Below are 18,302 nucleotides of genomic sequence, written 5' to 3'. Positions count from 1 at the left end.
TATCAACATTTCTTCAGCAAAACATTTGAATGCATTTTGTCTAGTCATAGAACAGAGAACAACAGTGTGCTTATGGGAGATGGGAAAAAGAAGGATAAGATGTCTTAATTTGGCATTTACAGTACCTCGAGCCTTTGTATCCACTGAGATCTTTGTCCATGTCCAACTCAGGAGTGGATTCAATGATTGCTTGAACTTCTGACTTCTCTTCATTTTCAGCAGAGCCTTAGGAAAGGACAAGATGACATAAATAATACATATATCACATACTGCTCCTAATATGAAAATCCTGTTGCTTCTATGGTTGTATATACATCATTTGATCATAAAAAAATTTAAAAGAGTGGAATCTAGGAAACACAGGGTTAGATAATATGTCATATATTCAATTAACAGTCAATGTCGGAAACTAACAAATAACCAAAGAAAGTTTTCATTTGTGTTTCTTGAGACACAGTGTAGTGTATCCCAGGCCAAAACTCCCTGTTTTCACTCTAATTTAAGGGGTGGAATATAGAGAAATTAAAGACAAAGACTAATGATCTAAGGCAGGGGACATCATGCCTTTCAAGCTCTCCAATACCCCAGCCCCCACAATTTTTCTCTCCAAAACTTTATTTAATCAAAAACTATTTTAAGCTTATTTACAATTAAGTAAATCTCAATTCAATCTTCTCACCCTGAAGACGTATTTTCTCATACCCACATCATCTGGATTTATTGAATACTTTGTCAGTAAGTAAAGAATTAGGGTCACTTACCTGTCGATACATTTCTAGTTTCTTGGGCTACCTGTACTTCAATATGCTTGCTTATCTCTGACTTATTTGGTGTATCTGCAACCTTCACAAATCCTTCATTATCTTCATTTAAGGGAGTATCAGTAGGAATTGTTGCCACATCTGAAGCAGCTGTTGATGCTGGAGTGGTAGCTTTAGATCCTCCTTGGCTAACATCAGAAAGTTCATCCTACAGATAAAAATAATTACAGAAAAATTTTTAAATGAGTAATTTATTTTAAACTATTTAAAAAGTGGGTTAAGAAATAAACTTGCTGAGAGAAAATTCTATTAAAAAACAGTAATAGTCACTGATTACCAAAGGAAATCAATAAATAATCTCTGCAGACTATTTTCAAATAATTGGGAAACATTTAAGCAACTCATATTCTTTTAAATAGAAAATTTGAAGATAAAAGTAGTTTGGCAGTATTAGCAATAAAATTATAAATTAATATCACCAGAGTTTTTAATGGCAGTTGTGGTATTATACAATCATTTGAAAATAAACACTGCTTCAAAACACTTATATGGGGCTGGCCCAGTGGCATAATGGTTAAGTTCACACACTCTGCTTTGGCGGCCTGGGGTTCGCAGGTTCAGATCCTGGTCGTGGACCTATGCACTGCTTATCAAGCCATGCTGTGGTAGGCGTCCCACATACAAAGTAGAGGAAGATGGGCACGGATGTTAACCAGGGCCAATCTTCCTCAGCAAAAAGAGGAGGATTGGCAACAGACGTTAGCTCAGGGCTAATCTTTCTCACCAAAAAAAAAACAAAAAAAACCCTTAGAGCATGTTCTGTGTAGTAGCTACTCTAAAACGGCAGTGATTCCAAGATTCTTAATCTCAGAATAGAGTTTTGTAAACAGTGTTCTTAAAACATCCTGCATCCAGATCATTTAAGTGTTTAGAGATCAGGTAATATGCATTTTAACAAGCAACCCAGGTGATTTAACATAACTACTATCCTAGGGGCTACAGATAGGCTTTAAGAGGTACACGCCCAGACTGAAATTTTATGAAAAAATTTGTGTACGATGCATTTTCTGGGAAAAGAATCTACAACTTTGTTATCAGATTTTCAAAGGGGTTTGTGACTCCAAAATAATTAAAAGCAACTGTCCAACACTACCCATAATGAGGGAGTTCTTTTAAAGCAAAGTACCTAGGTCTCAGAAATAGAGAACATGACAAAAAGTTCACTACTAGTAACAATAATAATAATAATGATAAGGATTAGGGTAAATTTAGTGAATTTACCATTCACTAATGTATGACCTTGAGTAAGTTATGTATTCTTTCTATACGTATGTTTTCTCACCTGCAAATAGAGATAATGGTACCTAATTCATAGGATTACTATAAGTTATAATGAATCTTAGCAATATGTTCACACATATTGTTTAAAATGTTAGCTATGGGCCTGCCCGGTGGCGCAAGCGGTTAAGTGCGCACCCTCTGCTGCGGCGGCCTGGGGTTCATCGGTTCGGATCCCGGGCGCGCACCAACGCACTGCTTGGCAAGCCATACTGTGGCGGCGTCCCATATAAAGTGGAGGAAGGTGGGCATGGATGTTAGCCCAGGGCCAGTCTTCCTCAGCAAAAAAAGAGGAGGATTGGCAGATGTTAGCACAGGGCTGATCTCCTCACAAAAAATAAATAAATAAATAAATAAATAAATAAAATGTTAGCTATTATCACAATGTATAATAATACATTATGCACAACTTTGAAAAACTTTAAATGCATGCTTTTGGCCTAAGACAAAAAAAGAATATACATATAAACATATTAAGTTGTGCTATGGTGGGGGATGCTTACTAGTGATTTTTATTTCCTCTTTGAGATTTTACCTTTTTTAACTTTTAAAGAACATCGTTAAAAATACATTATAGGGGCTGGCCCAATGGCGCAAGCGGTTGAGTGGGCGCCCTCCGCTGCAGCAGCCCGGGGTTCGCCGGTTGGGATCCCAGGCGCGCACCGATGCACCGCTCGGCAAGCCATGCTGTGGCGGCGTCCCACGTAAAGTGGAGGAAGATGGGCGGAGGAAGATGGGCATGGATGTTAGCCCATGGCCAGTCTTCCTCAGCAAAAAAGAGGAGGATTGGCAGATGTTAGCTCAGAGCCAATCTTCCTCACACACACACACAAAAAATACATTATAGCTATAAAAATAATGAAACAGAATCCAAGCAGTTACAAAAAAACCAAACACCATACCAATTAAAATCACATACACATCCTATAGCTTTATATTACACTATCTGAGAGATTCAGGTTATTTTAGGTGCTGAGAAGTAAGAGGGAGTTCAAATTCAAATTTAAAACTCTATCCAAGTAAAGAAAGCATCTTTTGGCACACAGTCAACTACACATGCTATGATGAACCTGACCTACAATGAAAGTAACCACACCTGGAGAACTAAACTTCACCACCAAAACTCTTAGTTTTACAACATTAAAACGTTTCATTGGGGCCCGCCCGGTGGCTCAAGCGGTTAAGTGCGCGCGCTCCGTTGCGGCGGCCCGGGGTTCGCAGGTTTGGATCCCAGGCACGCACCGATGCACTGCTTGTCAAGCCATGCTGTGGCGGTGTCCCATATAAAGTGGAGGAAGATGGGCAGGGATGTTAGCCCAGGGCCAGTCTTCCTCAGCAAAAAGAGGAGGATTGGCAGATGTCAGCTCAGGGCCGATCTTCCTCATAAATAAATAAATAAATAAAACGTTTCATCCCCAGTATTTTCTCTTAATATTAATTTACTATCATGTATTTCGATGTAGCACAAATTCCACTACAAAGAGTGGCTGAACTAATATAAAATCACTTACCAGATGAGAACATAGGTTATGCAAAAGGAATTATATCTGCTATGGCAAATCAAGAACTCTTTATCCTTCAACGGAGCTCCCCAACTCCCTTCACCTTTATCCCAGGCTTCAGGGTTTTTTTTTTCCTTCAATGATGAGAAATGTATAAAGTCACAGAATGTGGCCCAGCATGAAGTCACTCATTAAGAGTCTTGAGTATCTTAGCTCTACTGGTGGGCTTGAGCTCAAACACGTGGATAAAACACAAGTGTTTGCTGAAGACCTTTATCCTAGTAAATCCTTGCTATTCTCAATTTCTGACAATTTATATTGTACTTGGACTTGTACAAAGTTGGTCAGCTACTGATTATTTTATTGCTCATCATCATGTTAAGAAACGCATATATCCATGACAGATGATCCATTTACCAAAAACAAACCTACTCTGAGATTCTGAATCTATCAAAAGAAAAATAACATGGTATATCCATGTCAGCATACAATACTTATTTAAAATGAATTTTCAATGACATAGGAAAATGCTTAAATATTAAATTGAAAAAAATGTATTTTTTAAAGAAAGAGATGTATACATATGTCCTTTATAACAGCAAAAAACTGCAAACAACTTAAATATTCCAAAATAGGAAATTAAGCAAATTATAGTATATCCATAATATAGAATACATGCAGGAATTAAAAACTGTGTTGTAGAAGAACATTTACTGAGATGGAAAATATTCAAAATATTTGTGAAAGAGACTGGAGATTAGAACAGTTCTGTACAATATGATCAATCAAAAAATATGGCTAGAAAAAGCTCTGTTAGGACATATATGACAATTTAATAGTGGTTGCCACTGGGTAGTTGGATAATGAGTGATTTTTGCTTTTTCTTTGCCCTTATTAGCATTTATATATATATATATTTAAGTAGAAAAAATTATAAAAATCAGAACCTAAATCTATATGTGAAGTATGGGCTCAAAAAATATTTTTTAAGTATATAAAGTGACTAGAGATAGTAAGTAAAAATTTTTTCCTGCTCATAATACTTTTCTTTTTCCAAATTTTTTAACAATAGGCATGTGCTACTTTTATAATAAGGAAAAATCTTCTAAACAAATTTGAATTAGTGTAACTACATGAATTATCTTTTACTTTGAAAGTTTTGAGAAAAAGAAAATCATTCATACCATTTATGAATTAGGACCTATCCATTCATTATTGCCTTGTGTTTAAGACAACTTTGACTATCTGTCATCTGAAGTGCAATACTAACCATATGCTAATAAAATTAGCTGAACTGTATAGCCAACTATTTTCTTCTGTGCAACTCAAATACTGGGCTGATTTCCAATGGGAAGGAAGATAAACCAAAGAAATACATAGCTCAATTCTCTATCACCTCCTCCTCTCTTAAAATTAAAAGACAGGCGCCGGCCCCATGGCATAGTGGTTAAGTCCAGTGCGCTCCACTTTGGCAGCCCAGGTTCGCGGGTTTAGATCCCAAGCGTGGACCTACACCACTCATCAAGCCATGCTGTGGTGGCGACCCACATACAAAATAAAGGAACACCGGCACAGATGTTAGCTCAAGGCTGAGCTTCCTCAAGCAAAAAAAGATTTTTTAAAAAGAGCAAGACTGGCAACAGATGTTAGCTCAGAGTGAATCTTCCTCACCAAAAAAAAAAAAAAGTTACAAGACAAAATTGCTGACTCTTTCCTTGAGCTGGTGACTGGCACCTAATATAGAAGTATCTGAAAAAAATTTACTAAGTCAATTGAGCCATCCCTGAGGGACTAGCAGTTAAAGTTTAGCATGCTCCGCTTTGGCAGCCCAGGTTCGGTTCCCAGGTGTGGAAGCACACCACTCATCTGTCAGTAGCCATGCCGTGGTGGTAGCTCACGTAGAAGAACTAGAAGGACTTCCAACTAGAATATACAACTAGGCACTGGGGCTTTGGGGAGGGAAAAAAAAGGGGTTGGGGCAGGGGGGAGACTGGCAACAGATGTTAGCTCAGGGAGACTCTTTCCCAGCAAAAAAAAAAAAAAAAAAAAAATTTTACTAAGTGAAGCAAATTAGCTTGTTTGGAGTTGAGTTAGAAAAACCGACAGTAATATTTCTGGAGCCAAAGAGGCCTACAGTGAATACAACTAGAAGTTGCCCTCAGTACCACTCTCTTGGTCTGTACTTTGATGTCTACTCTATTAAAAAAATAAAAGAGGTATTATTTGGGTTAATTTAACAGTCTGATTAATTCATATTTATGTTATCATATACATGAATTCACCCTCTTTAAAGGTTTAAAATATAAAATACATTTAAAAATGCATATAAATAGTCCAGATTCCTGATGAATAGTGTTGATGAACAGCACTTAAACCCATCAAGACTGTGGACTCAGAAAGCCCTAGAGAATATCAAGCTCATCTACGCCGAGAAAAATGATATGCTGCTGACTCTATTTCAGAAATAAATAATTTGAGGTTGATCTTGTACTTGTCATTTATCTCTCCAACAAAAGTCAAGGGGAGAAATTATTTCCTCTTCCTCCTTATCACCCTAACCCCAATATCTAGTTATTTTTACCTTTAAAAAAATTACTTAGTAATTAAAGAGTTCACAATATAAACAGTTTGGAAAAGCCCTCCTCCCCAAATTCATTTGTGGATCTGGGAGTATGAAATAAACTAAGCAGGAGAGAGCTGAACCTAAAATAGGAAAAGGACTGTGACACCTTAGGGATCTCAAGGTTTAGTCCAAGGAAGTGGTAAATTAGGATCTGCTTAGAAGAGAAATGATCCTTTAAATTTGTCCTAGGCTATCCAAATAACATGACATTCATTTATCCATAACTTACTTCCCTTTTATACTTTTACCAAATAAAAATATTTTACACTCATTAAAATAGCTCATTGTGTGGGCTGTACTTCTGACAACTGGATCCCTGGGATAGAGCATGAGAGCTGAGGAGGGAAAAGTTCTGAATTTTAGGGGATAGTTTTCAAAAGAGGTATTTCTCCTTGGTCTCCCAGGCAGTGGTGACATAAAGTTCCTAAGATTAGCAGGAAAACACTGAGATGGGAAGTCTCTGCTACAGTGTTTGGCTGGGGGGACAATATTCTTATATTGTGTCTCCTAAGGGAGAAATTATGAAATTCTGTCACTAACAATGCCTCCAACTAAAGATAAAATGAAGAAAGACAAGCTGAAATATTAACTTGTTAAAGGATAAAATATGTCACTTTTGGTCAACAGTAAGCTCATAAGATACCATGAGCAAAATGAGGGAAAATTCTTACTAGGACCTAAACGGAAACTGGAAGCATTTATTTGAATTATTTAGTACAAAGTTACAGAGGAGTTAGTTGCATGCTATTATTTCACATTCAATCTGTGGCTTCTGAAGACCTCCAATTCCTATTTTATGCCGGTCGTACGCCAGGTTGTGCTGTTTTGGCTTAAATAGTCTTGACTACAAATGTCGCTTTATTTACGTGAAGACGGCTGGCCTATCAATTCCAATTGCCTGATGTCATTAAGATATCCTCTTCAATGGCACATGCAGGTGCCAAAAATGGAGACTTACCTGGTTGACTGATAAACGTACTTATTTTGTAACCCCATTCCCTGCTTCAGTCTTTAAGGAACTCTCACATTGTAGGCTGTGCCTGTCAAGGGACAATGTCCACAAAAAGCAGGGACCTGACGGGCTGGTCCGGTGGCTTAGCGGTTAAGTGCGCACGCTCCGCTGCTGGTGGCCCGGGTTCGGATCCCGGGCGCGCACCGATGCACCGCTTCTCCGGCCACGCTGAGGCCGCGTCCCACATACGGCAACTAGAAGCACGTGCAACTATGACATACAACTATCTACTGGGGCTTTGGGGGAAAAAAAAAGGAGGAGGATTGGCAATAGACGTTAGCTCAGAGCCAGTCTTCCTCACCAAAAAGAGGAGGATTAGCATGGATGTTAGCTCAGGGCTGATCTTTCTCACAAAAAAAAAAAAAAGCAGGGACCTGATTTGGGATTCTAGAGCTGTAACTATAAAGGAATGGCACTCCTATGCATGTTTAAGTTGTGCTTTAAAAGAATAGGTGTCATTCAAAGATGATATACAAATAGGCAATAAGCATATGAAAAGATGCTCATCATCACTAATCATCAGAGAAATGCAAATCAAAACCATGAGACACGCAAATCAAAACAATGAGATATCACCTCACACCCATTAGGATAGCTACTATCAAAAAAAAAAACAGGGGGCCGCCCTGTGGCATAGCAGTTAAGTGCACGCGCTCCATTGCTGTCGCCGGGGTTCAGATCCTGGGCGCGCACTGATGCACCGCTTGTCAGGCCATGCTGTGGCAGCGTCCCATATAAAGCAGAGGAAGATGGGCACGCACGTTAGCTCAGGGCCAGTCTTCCTCAGCAAAAAGAGGAGGATCGGCATGGATGTTAGCTCAGGGATGATCTTCCTCACACACACACAAGAAAACACCCAGAGAATAACAAGTGTTGGTGAGATGTGGAGAAATTAGACCCCTTGTACGCAGTTGGTGTGACTGTAAAATGATCTGAAAACAGTACGGAGTTTCCTCAAAAATAATATGATCCAGCAATACCCTTTCTGGGTATATATCCAAAAGAATTGAAGCAGGATTTCGAAGAGCTATTTGCACACCCATGTTCACAGCAGCACTATTCAAAATAGCCAAGAGGTAGAGGCAACTGAAATGTCCATCAAGGGATGAACAGATAAACAAAATGTGGTGTGTACATACAATGGAATAGTATTCGGCCTTAAAAGGAAAGAAATCCTGGGCTGGCCCCGTGGCTTAGCGGTTAAGGGCACACGCTCCGCTACTGGCGGCCCGGGTTCGGATCCCGGGTGCGCACCGACCACTGCTTCTCCGGCCATGCTGAGGCCGCGTCCCACATACAGCAACTAGAAGGATGTGCAACTACGACATACAACTATCCACTGGGGCTTTGGGGGGAAAAAAATAAAAAGGAGGAGGATTGGCAATAGACGTTAGCTCAGAGCCAGTCTTCCTCAGCAAAAAGAGGAGGATTAGCATGGATGTTAGCTCAGGGCTGATCTTCCTCACAAAAAAAAAAAAAAGGAAAGGAAAGAAATCCTGTCACGTGCTACAACACGGATGAACCTTGAGGACATTACGCTAAGTGAAATAAGCCAGTTACAAAAAGACAAATACTACATGATTTCACTTATATGAGGTATCGAAAGTAGACAAAATCATAGAGACAAAGTAGAATAGTGGTTACCAGGGTGGGGGGCAGGGAGAAAGGCAGAGTTGTTGTTTAATGGGTATAGTTCCAGAATTACAAGATGAAAAAGTTCTAGAGATCTGTTTCACAACGATGTGAATATTCTTAACATCAGTGAACTGTACACTTAAAAATGGTTAAGATGGTAAATTTTATGTTATGTTTTGTACCACACAAACAAGTCATTACTTTTAACTTCACTTGAGATACCGTGGTGAAAATCTGGTCTTTGTGCCACTCTCCTATTAGTATTAGATATCAGGCTATAAGTCTATAAACCTTTACAAAATATTTTCGGTGGTTTCATCATCAAATGCCTCAAGTGCTCATGGCTGTACAGAATACATACGTCATGTGTTATCTGGCATTGCCCCATAGTTATTTATGTTCTGAGATACTATGCAGTAAGTTCACAACTATAGAAAATAAATGATCCCATTAAGCACAACTTAGAAATGTTCCAATGTAGTGTTTTCTTAAGTAGCCCATCTGACTTCATCTGAAATAAGCTAAATAAAGGGACAAGCAACTCTGCTACATAAGTTTGTCTTTTAGATTCAAAGATTTTAAGCCTAATGAAAGTAAACACAAAATTACAAAAGGTAACTAGCCCCATGGATCCCCCACTATAACACTTATCACCTTATATTTTAATTTTTGTTTACATTTTTTTCTCCCCAAGACAAAGTTAAATGTCTAAAGCAGTGTTTCTTAAGCTTTTTTGATTTACAACTCTATGGCATAAGAGAATCACAAAATTCTGTGTAAACATATTTTCTGGAGAGTTTTATAACTTTAATTTGATTTCTAGACGAGTTCGTGTCCCAAAGTAACTGTGAGAACAATAACTCTAGACACAGATTAGATGAAATAAATCTAGATGCAAAGTATACTGTAGGTTCAAGAAAATTCAGATTATTAAAGGAGAGGTATGAATGTTCTAACCCTGAGGATCTTTCTGAAGAAAGAGGACACTGTTTCATCATCACAGACCTGCCGAAGGGCTTCCACAGACCTAACCTAACCCTGACCTAGGGGCAGGAGACAGTCTTATTTGTCTTTCCCCAGTGCCCTGACATGAAGTAGGCTCTCAACAGATGTTTGCTGAATGAAGCTGAATGGTGCACTGACTGGGGCTGAAGATATCTGTTCAACTAGGCAGGCAGCCCATGGTAAAACGACACACTGGTCTGTCTCCAGGACACGTGCAAGTTATGTACAGTCTGCCCTAAGGAAGACACATTATGCAAAGCATACTAAGTAGTTTTCTTACCTAGAGCTGGATGAAAAGAAATAGGCTGAATTTCCACAGGATTTACTTATATTTTCTCTCCTTTATTTCAAAATGCTGACTTCAGGGGAGGAGTAAATTATAAATTACAGTAAAGCCCTGGCAACCACTGTAGAGGAAATAATTTTCTTTTGGGGCTGGCCCGTGGCTTAGCGGTTAAGTGCGCGCGCTCCGCTGCTGGCGGCCCGGGTTCGGATCCTGGGCACGCACCGTCACACCACTTCTCCGCCATGCTGAGGCCGTGTCCCACATACATCAACTAGAAGGATGTGCAACTATGACATACAGCTATCTACTGGGGCTTTGGGGGAAAAAAAATAAATAAAAATAATAATTTTCTTTTGTATTTCAGTGAATAACATGAGTAGTGCTCCAAACTGAGCATCTGATGTCTTAAGAATAGCAGTTGAGGAAGTGAACCAATAGTTAATCATTTTCATTTACTTTCTGCAAAATGTTTTGAAACACCATTCTCACCTCCTGTTCTATAGCCTTCAGAGATTCAGGACTACTGCTGACCTGGAAGAGGGAAAGATTATAAAAGAGAAAAAAAATCACGTATTTACTAGGTGTTAGCATATTTCTAAGTATCTTTGCCTTGTACTACCTCTCAGGATAACAAGATCCATCCCTCTATTATCTACTATGTTAAAATGAATGTTTAGGGGTTTTGTTTTGTTTTGACTTAAAACCACCTCCTTTAAGCCTTTAGTTTAAGTGATATCATGGTTCTGAAGTCACGACTTAGATCACGTGGCCTTATACTTGATCAATAAGCAGCTCATCGTGTAACTTTTTTCTATTCACACAACTGTCTGAAATCTTCCTGAAATTTTAGAATAAAATAGAATAAATCATCTTTTTTTTTTTTAAAAAAGGTTTTATTTATTTATTTTTCCCCCCAAAGCCCCAGTAGATAGTTGTATGTCATAGCTGCACATCCTTCTAGTTGCTGTATGTGGAATGCGGCCTCAGCATGGCCGGAGAAGCGGTGCGCACCCGGGATCCGAACCCCGGCCGCCAGCAGCGGAGCACGCGCACTTAACTGCTAAGCCACAGGGCTGGCCCATCTAATCATCTTGAATATTTAATATTCTAAATACTCCAGTTTAGCATACTTGGAAGTGTTAACAGCACTTTCCTCTCTCCCCACCTCCTTGCATCATTTCTGAAACCGTTAGATAACACTAATAATCGAAGGGAGCCCAAGATCCAAATCCTTTTTCACAAAAACATCTGTTTACTCACATTCTTTATTTATATCTGTACATTTGCCCTCTGTAAGACAAAAGTGTTTCTCTTAAACAGAAAGCAACTTCAAATTTTAAATATTCTTGGTCTGGAAATTCATCAGTCTTTTTTTTTTTTTTTTGGTGACGAAGATTGGCCCTGAGCTAACATCCGTGCCAATCTTCCTTCCGAACCCACGAACCCCAGGCCACTGAAGCAGAGAGTGAGAACTTAACCACTATGCCACAGGGCTGGCCCCTCATCAGTCTTTTTGAAAGCCTAAAATACAGCCGCTAGCTCTCTGTTAATTCTCTCAAAAAACCATACATTAGCAAGGCATGATTCACTTTATAGATACCAGACTGCCTCTCCCTTAATCTTTGTTTATATAATCTTTCATTCTGAATTCTCATCATTTTTAACCCTTCTCAACTATTCATTTCATCAAAAATAGGTAAAAAATTGGGTGGCTCGCCCTATATAAAAATGGAAAGATTGTGAACACACATTTTAAATGAAAAACAAAAAGCAAGCTGCAGGAAAATACTTAGAGCATAAACCTATTTACCTTACAAAGACATTATGAATATGTATTATCTATGTGCATATGTAAAGACCGGGGAAAAGGAGTGGAATTTAGGGTTGGAGAAACTTTACATATTTACTCTAGATTCTTCAATATTATTTAAAGTTGTGAAACTGCATTAACATAACTTTTTAAAAAATTATTAAGCCTGTTTTATAAAATAATGGATTCTGAGCACATTAACATTTCTAGCATCTGGCATTGCACCTGACACAGTGGGTATCAATAAATATTTTTTAATGCAAAAAGATAAAAATTTTCTTCAACAGGAAATATTTAAAACTATTCTTCCAATTCTAAAAGCTTGTTTAAACAGTCAATAAGTATGTAATAAATACTTATGTGCCAATTACTTCAAAAGAAGACACAATCGAAATTAAGTTTTAAACACGATCATTTTCAAATAGTGTTGTTTATTTAGAGTTTTACCAGTTTTTATTCTCAACATATATTAGCATTTTGGTCAACACACAACCCAATAAAATATGCCAAAAAGAAAAAAAAAATCTCATTTATAAACACCCACTAAGAAAGAATTCCATTCCCCCTTCTCCAAGCAAGAATTTAAAAGGGGAGAAGGTATATATCTCATAATTTTATTTATTATACCTCCATAAAGATAGATGTATGAATGAGTGAATAAATACAGAAATAATCAAGTACCAAAAGATTAAAGGGAGTAAATCTTTGCCCCTTTTCTCCTTTAAACCCCAACAGTCCACTGTGGATGGTTCCTGAAGTTATCAAATGAGGCTATATGCGAGGGAAAAAGTTTATAAATAAAAAATGAAGTTATAAGAAATTCTTTATCCTCTGTCACAAGCAAAAACAATATATAATATAAACTACTGGAAAAACCCAACATAAGCATCAAAGAAAGAAAGGGCCTAGAAGAATCACATTCCAAGCAGTAAGCACATTCAGTGCCTAGATCTTGGTTCCTAAAATAAAAGGAATAAAAGGAACCAGGGCTCCTTGGAAAAGCAGTTAATTGCAGGGTTGGGGCAGGGAAAATATAAAAGCCTGGAGCATATGATGGTGCCAGGAAGGAAGGAAGTACATAAAAGAGTATGGGGCATATCGAAAGGGTACAGGAGTCAACCTGAAAGAGCTCCTGATGTCCAAAGCTGAAAGAATTTGAGCAACAAAATAAATGATAGCATTGGATAACCTACAGAACAAAACAAATATCCATGAGTTCAAACGAGAAGGAAGGAGGGAAGGGCAGCTCTCCCTTACAGAATTCCAGTTACTAAATGTAAGATGAAGAAAACAGAAAATAACCAATGGAACACCACACTAACAATTGTAGGTAAGATCCACTGATGGATACTAAAATCAGCGGACGAAAGTTTGAGGAGAACAGGCTATTTGCACAGTATCAAAGTATATCCAAGATATTTATTAACTATAAAGGGAAAAAAGTAACTTTACGGTGAAGAAATCCAACACAACAGATGAACCAAGTGATCAAGGTTAACATCACCACTAAGGCATACTGCTTCTGTAGTATTCTTGCCAAAAATATATAACCTCAGTCTAACAATGAGAAATCATCAGAGAAGCCCCAATTGAGAGAGATTCTACAACATAACTAACCAGTACTCTTCAAGCCTCAAGGCCATGAAAGACAGGGAAAGACTGAGGAACTGTCACACACTGGAAGAGACTGAAGAAACATAACTCGACGCAATGTGGGATCCTGGATTGGATCCTGAACAGAAAAAGGACAGTGGTGGAAAAACTGGCGAAATCCAAATACAAGTGTGTAATTTAGCTAATAGTACTGTATCAATGTTAATTTCTTAGTTTGGTAATTTTACTATGGTTAGTTAACATTGGTGGACGCTGGGTGATGAGAATATAGGAACTCTGTACTATCTGTAACTTTTCTGAGTCTAAAATATTTCAGAATAAAACGTAAAAAAAACCTGAGAGCTTTAACTGTTTTGAAATTTAAAGTTATACATGCATTTTATAATAGGAATATTTAATTGCAGAAGACACAGGCATAAGGTTCAACTACTATAGAGATTCAGATTTGGGAAAATTAAAGAAATAGGAAGAATTTAGAACTTAACCACAAATGGAGGAGGATGGAAAATTCTTCTCAACAAGAATGCTGGCTCTGTTTAGACATTTCCTGTTCTGTATGCTAAGCACATCCCCTGAAGAATGCAGCACACATTGACCACTGGCTTTACATACCAAACCCTGCTAACAAGAGCTTCTCACAACAGTTCTACTAAAGTATTTCAAGTCACATGGTTTTAAAAGAACTCTTTAAAATTTTCATAAGAAGGTACCAATCTAATTGCTTTTTAGTTAAAATTGTTTTTCTCAGTTCTAAAAGTCACATTCTACTAACAATCAACAACCCAGGAGACTCTTCAAAAGAAAAAATAATACTTTTTTGGAGTTTATCTATATATGTATACATGCACACACATGCCTTTAGGCATGTGCAGGTGCATATACATCTATAGGTGTATATACATACATATGTATAACTGTGAAACTGGATGGAATCTGTGAAATCACTGCAAATTGATACCAATCAAGGTCTAGAAAACAGCACGAAAATTTTATGTATAGGATCTTTAAAATGATGTTTAAAACATTTCATTCTCTCTCTATCCATACTTGTGCATAAGAGAGGGATATCTGAATTCTAAACATGTAAAGCAATGAAGAACTCACAACATTGCTGACAAATGACTACAATCCATTTGGCAGGCACTCTGGCAACATCTATCAAAACCTTAAATACATGCTTTGATCCAGCAATCCCACTTATGGGAATTATTTTAAATACAAGTACAAAATTATGTATGAGGTTATTGCATTGTTCGTAATAGCAAAAGACTAGGAAAAACTGAGGTGTACCATCAACAAAGTCGATTTTAATTGCAGTTGGCCTATGTGATCCCTTTCCCCTTGCCCTTCCTCTATGATGTATCAATTATCTTCCTTCACTCTTGTTTTCAATTTCTCTTTCTATTGGACTCTTCTTCTAAGCACACAAACAACCCAGTCTCTCCCATTCTAAGAGTACTTTTCCCTCGACCCTGCCAACTCAAGTTATCCTTTTTCTCTCTTCCCACTATAACCACTTTTCTTGAGTAATCTAATCTACACTTTCTATTTTCTCCTTTCATGATTCACATTCACCCGTTATTGGCCCTGCAACTCAAACTGCTCAAATCTACACCTACAAATTCGCCAATTCAGTCCTCATCCTACTTGTCTTCTCCCTAGCAGCTGACCCTCCTAACAACTCCTTCCATTCTAAAGCTCTCTTGTCCCTTGACTTCCAGGGCCACAGTCTCTTATGGTCTCTCCTCTCTGCCACTATATCCCTTCTCTCCCCTACCAATGCCCTTCTTCCCTTGTGCATCTTCTGCTTCTCCATTCCAGGTTGCCCCCATATGGATGCTACCTTCCTCACCTGCTCAGGCTCTGACACCCTAAGCCTAGGGCCTTTCCTTGGGGAGGCCCTCACCACCTTGTTCAGGATCTGACACCCTCAAGCCAGGCTGCCCTCTGCAGGGATGTCCTTCACACTGCTGGGGCCCTGACTCTCCACACCAGGCTATCCCCACAGGGATACACTCCTAACCTTGCTTGGTTATGATATCTATCCTACCCCTACTCCACTCCACCCTGTGGATGCTTACCTTGCTCTGCCCTACCTAGTAGCTTTAGGACTGATTTGTGCAGAAAGGAAAGAAGAAAGGCAGATAATGCAATATCACACCATCTTAATAATTACAGTGTTATAGTAAGTCATAATATCTAGTAAGGCAAATTCTTGTTCTTATTGTTCTTCTTCAGGACTGTCTTGGGTTATTCTTGCCCTTTTGTTCTCCAATTCCTTCTTTATTGCAATTTGTTCATGAATATAATTCACCAGGATGAACAACCCTACCTTAACATTTTTGACCATTCCTAGCCTTAGCACTTCTATAAAACATTTTTAACAGAACAGCTTTGGTCACTAAACATAAGAAATTGCTTTTTACCAATTTCACTAGAAGCCCCTCAGCAAGAAATTTCTGTTAATGATGCAATATAAATCTCCTCTGCTTTTTGCCTTGAGCTGCTCTCTACACTAGATTTGAAGACCATCAACAGTGTGTCAGGTGAGGCTTCATGTAGGCTATGGTATTTAGAATGGCCTTGAAGGAGGGTATTTCTACTAGTGGTAACCTAAGTAGGACACAAACATGTACACGAGAAAACCATAAAGAAAAGCAACTGGATACAGAGGTCTGGAGTTCAGGAAAAGGGTCAAGGTTGGAGATTCAAATTTGTGAACATCGATGTCTGGATAGCATTTACAGACACCGAACTTGAGCTACCCAGATTAAGTAGAGAGAAGGGCTGAGCTTTAAGCCCTGGGGAACTCCAACATTTAGAGGTCCAAAACCAGCCATGGATAAGGAGCAGCGAAGAAAACCAATGAGTGAGAGAGAGAGAAAGGGTGGTGTCCTGGGAGCAAAGTAAAGAAAGCATTTCAAGAAGTAGGAAGTATTCAAATATGTCAAGTGCTGCTACACAGTAGTGTGAGGACTGAGAATCTTCCATTAGATTTGGAAAGATGGATGTTTTTGGTAACCCTGAGAAAAGGTATGTCGGTGCAGTCGGTAGGAATGAAAGTCTCAGAAGAGCAGGATGAAGAAAAGGCTATCGTTCCTCAAACACCCCAAAGTCTGTCCCCACTGCAGGGCTTTTACAGATGCTATCTGATCGACCTGAAACACTTATTCCTTTAGACCTTTCCACGCACCTGCACATCCCGCAAGTCAGGGTTCAAGTCACCTCCTCCAAGAGGCCTTCCTTCACTATCCTAAAATAAGCACCCCTCCCTACTAATTACTCTCTATCCCCTTACCTTACTTACTTTCTGTCTTTCTTTTTTTTTTTTTTTTTTGATGAGGAAGAGTGGCCCTGAGCTAACATGTGTTGCCAATCTTCCTCTTTTTGGTGAGGAAGAGTGGCCCTGAGCTAACATCTGTTGCCAATCTTCCTCTTTTTGGTGAGGAAGAGTGGCCCTGAGCTAACACCCGTGCCCGTCTCCTCTACTTCATACGTGTGAAACTGCCACAGCATGGCCTGATGAGCAGTGCATAGGTCGGCGCCCGGGATCTGAACCTGAGAACACCGGATCGCTGAAGCAGAGCGCGTGAACTTATCCACTACACCATCAGGCCAGCCCCTTACCTAACTTTCTTTTAATAGTACATACAATACTTGAAATTCTATTATTTCATTTATTTGTTTGTTTACCACCCCCACAAGAGTATGATAAATGAAGGAATAATATGTATGAATACGTCTTTTTAAGGACCTGTACATTTTTCTAGGTGCATCATTCCTGGCAGATTTTCTAATACCTGAAGATATAACTTATTGACTATAACTCTCTCACATTGAGAAATTTACAAAATTGCAACAAAGAAGGTCCATAACTTTACAGCCACTGGCAAATCCCCTTTACTGTCATTCTTCTGCCACAAAGTTTCCTATAGTTCTGTGTCCTGGGTTATAACTCATCACCTGATTTTCTCACAGAACATTTACACCTTAACCTTACTTCACAGAAAAATTGTGCTAGTAAAGTTAATACTGATTATAATTCTCACCTTTGATTTTTTTCACAACGAAGGCAAAGCATGCTGTAAATATAGCTATGTCATCCCCAAAGTTCTCAGAGAAATGGAAGTTGTAGAATACTTTAAATTAGAGATAGTCTAGTCCAGTTCTGTCATACATGGAAACCAAGACTAGTGGGTTCATGTGAGAGTCGGCAGTGAACTTTAAACCTCTGACTCCCAGCCTTTGGTAAAGTTAGAGAAAGACATCTGGTTAACAACAAGGGCTTAGGTAAATAATAAAATATGTCCTAATTATTAGACATACTTTACAAACTAGACTTTTGCCATTGTGTAAGGTACCACTCCATTCCTGGAAACCTTTATCTGTTGAGCCTTTATTTCATTTAGTGGCTCCATGTCCAGAGTAAAGAAGACAGGATTTTATTTTAGAAACTCTCTGGGAAGTACTTGCCTCAGTATCTCTAGGGAGGACACAAAACACACCTATGCATAAGCCCATATTAATAACCTGTTAATCAGTTTATAACTTGCCAATAAAGTTCTGTCACAGTGTGTCACTGGATTAAACAACAAGAGAATTATAATAATCTTTTTAAGGTGGCTTTTTGGGTAGTAACTAAAATACTGTTACCATATGGTATATATTTTTAATGTACTAAAAGTATCCCTCCTACTTAATTTTGTTTTGGGAAAG

General features: G+C 38.5%; 1 protein-coding gene across 6 annotated transcripts in view; it reads right to left on the bottom strand.

Moving 5' to 3' along the window:
- The window catches only part of SPAG9 (sperm associated antigen 9), a 132,383-nt gene that overhangs the window by 45,862 nt on the left and 68,219 nt on the right, over nucleotides 1-18,302 (bottom strand). For all 6 annotated transcript variants that reach the window (XM_058560636.1, XM_058560637.1, XM_058560640.1 and 3 more), the window contains 2 exons: nucleotides 762-969; nucleotides 126-225 (listed from right to left, as the gene is read on the bottom strand). In XM_058560636.1, the coding sequence (XP_058416619.1) occupies nucleotides 126-225; nucleotides 762-969 (308 nt within the window). The remainder of the gene's footprint in view (nucleotides 1-125; nucleotides 226-761; nucleotides 970-18,302) is intronic.

The sequence above is a fragment of the Diceros bicornis genome, chromosome 18 (assembly GCF_020826845.1).
Source record: "Diceros bicornis minor isolate mBicDic1 chromosome 18, mDicBic1.mat.cur, whole genome shotgun sequence".
NCBI classification, from domain to species: domain Eukaryota; kingdom Metazoa; phylum Chordata; class Mammalia; order Perissodactyla; family Rhinocerotidae; genus Diceros; species Diceros bicornis.
Note: the sequence above shows the minus strand (reverse complement) of the source record. Positions and strands in the feature narration are given on the sequence as shown.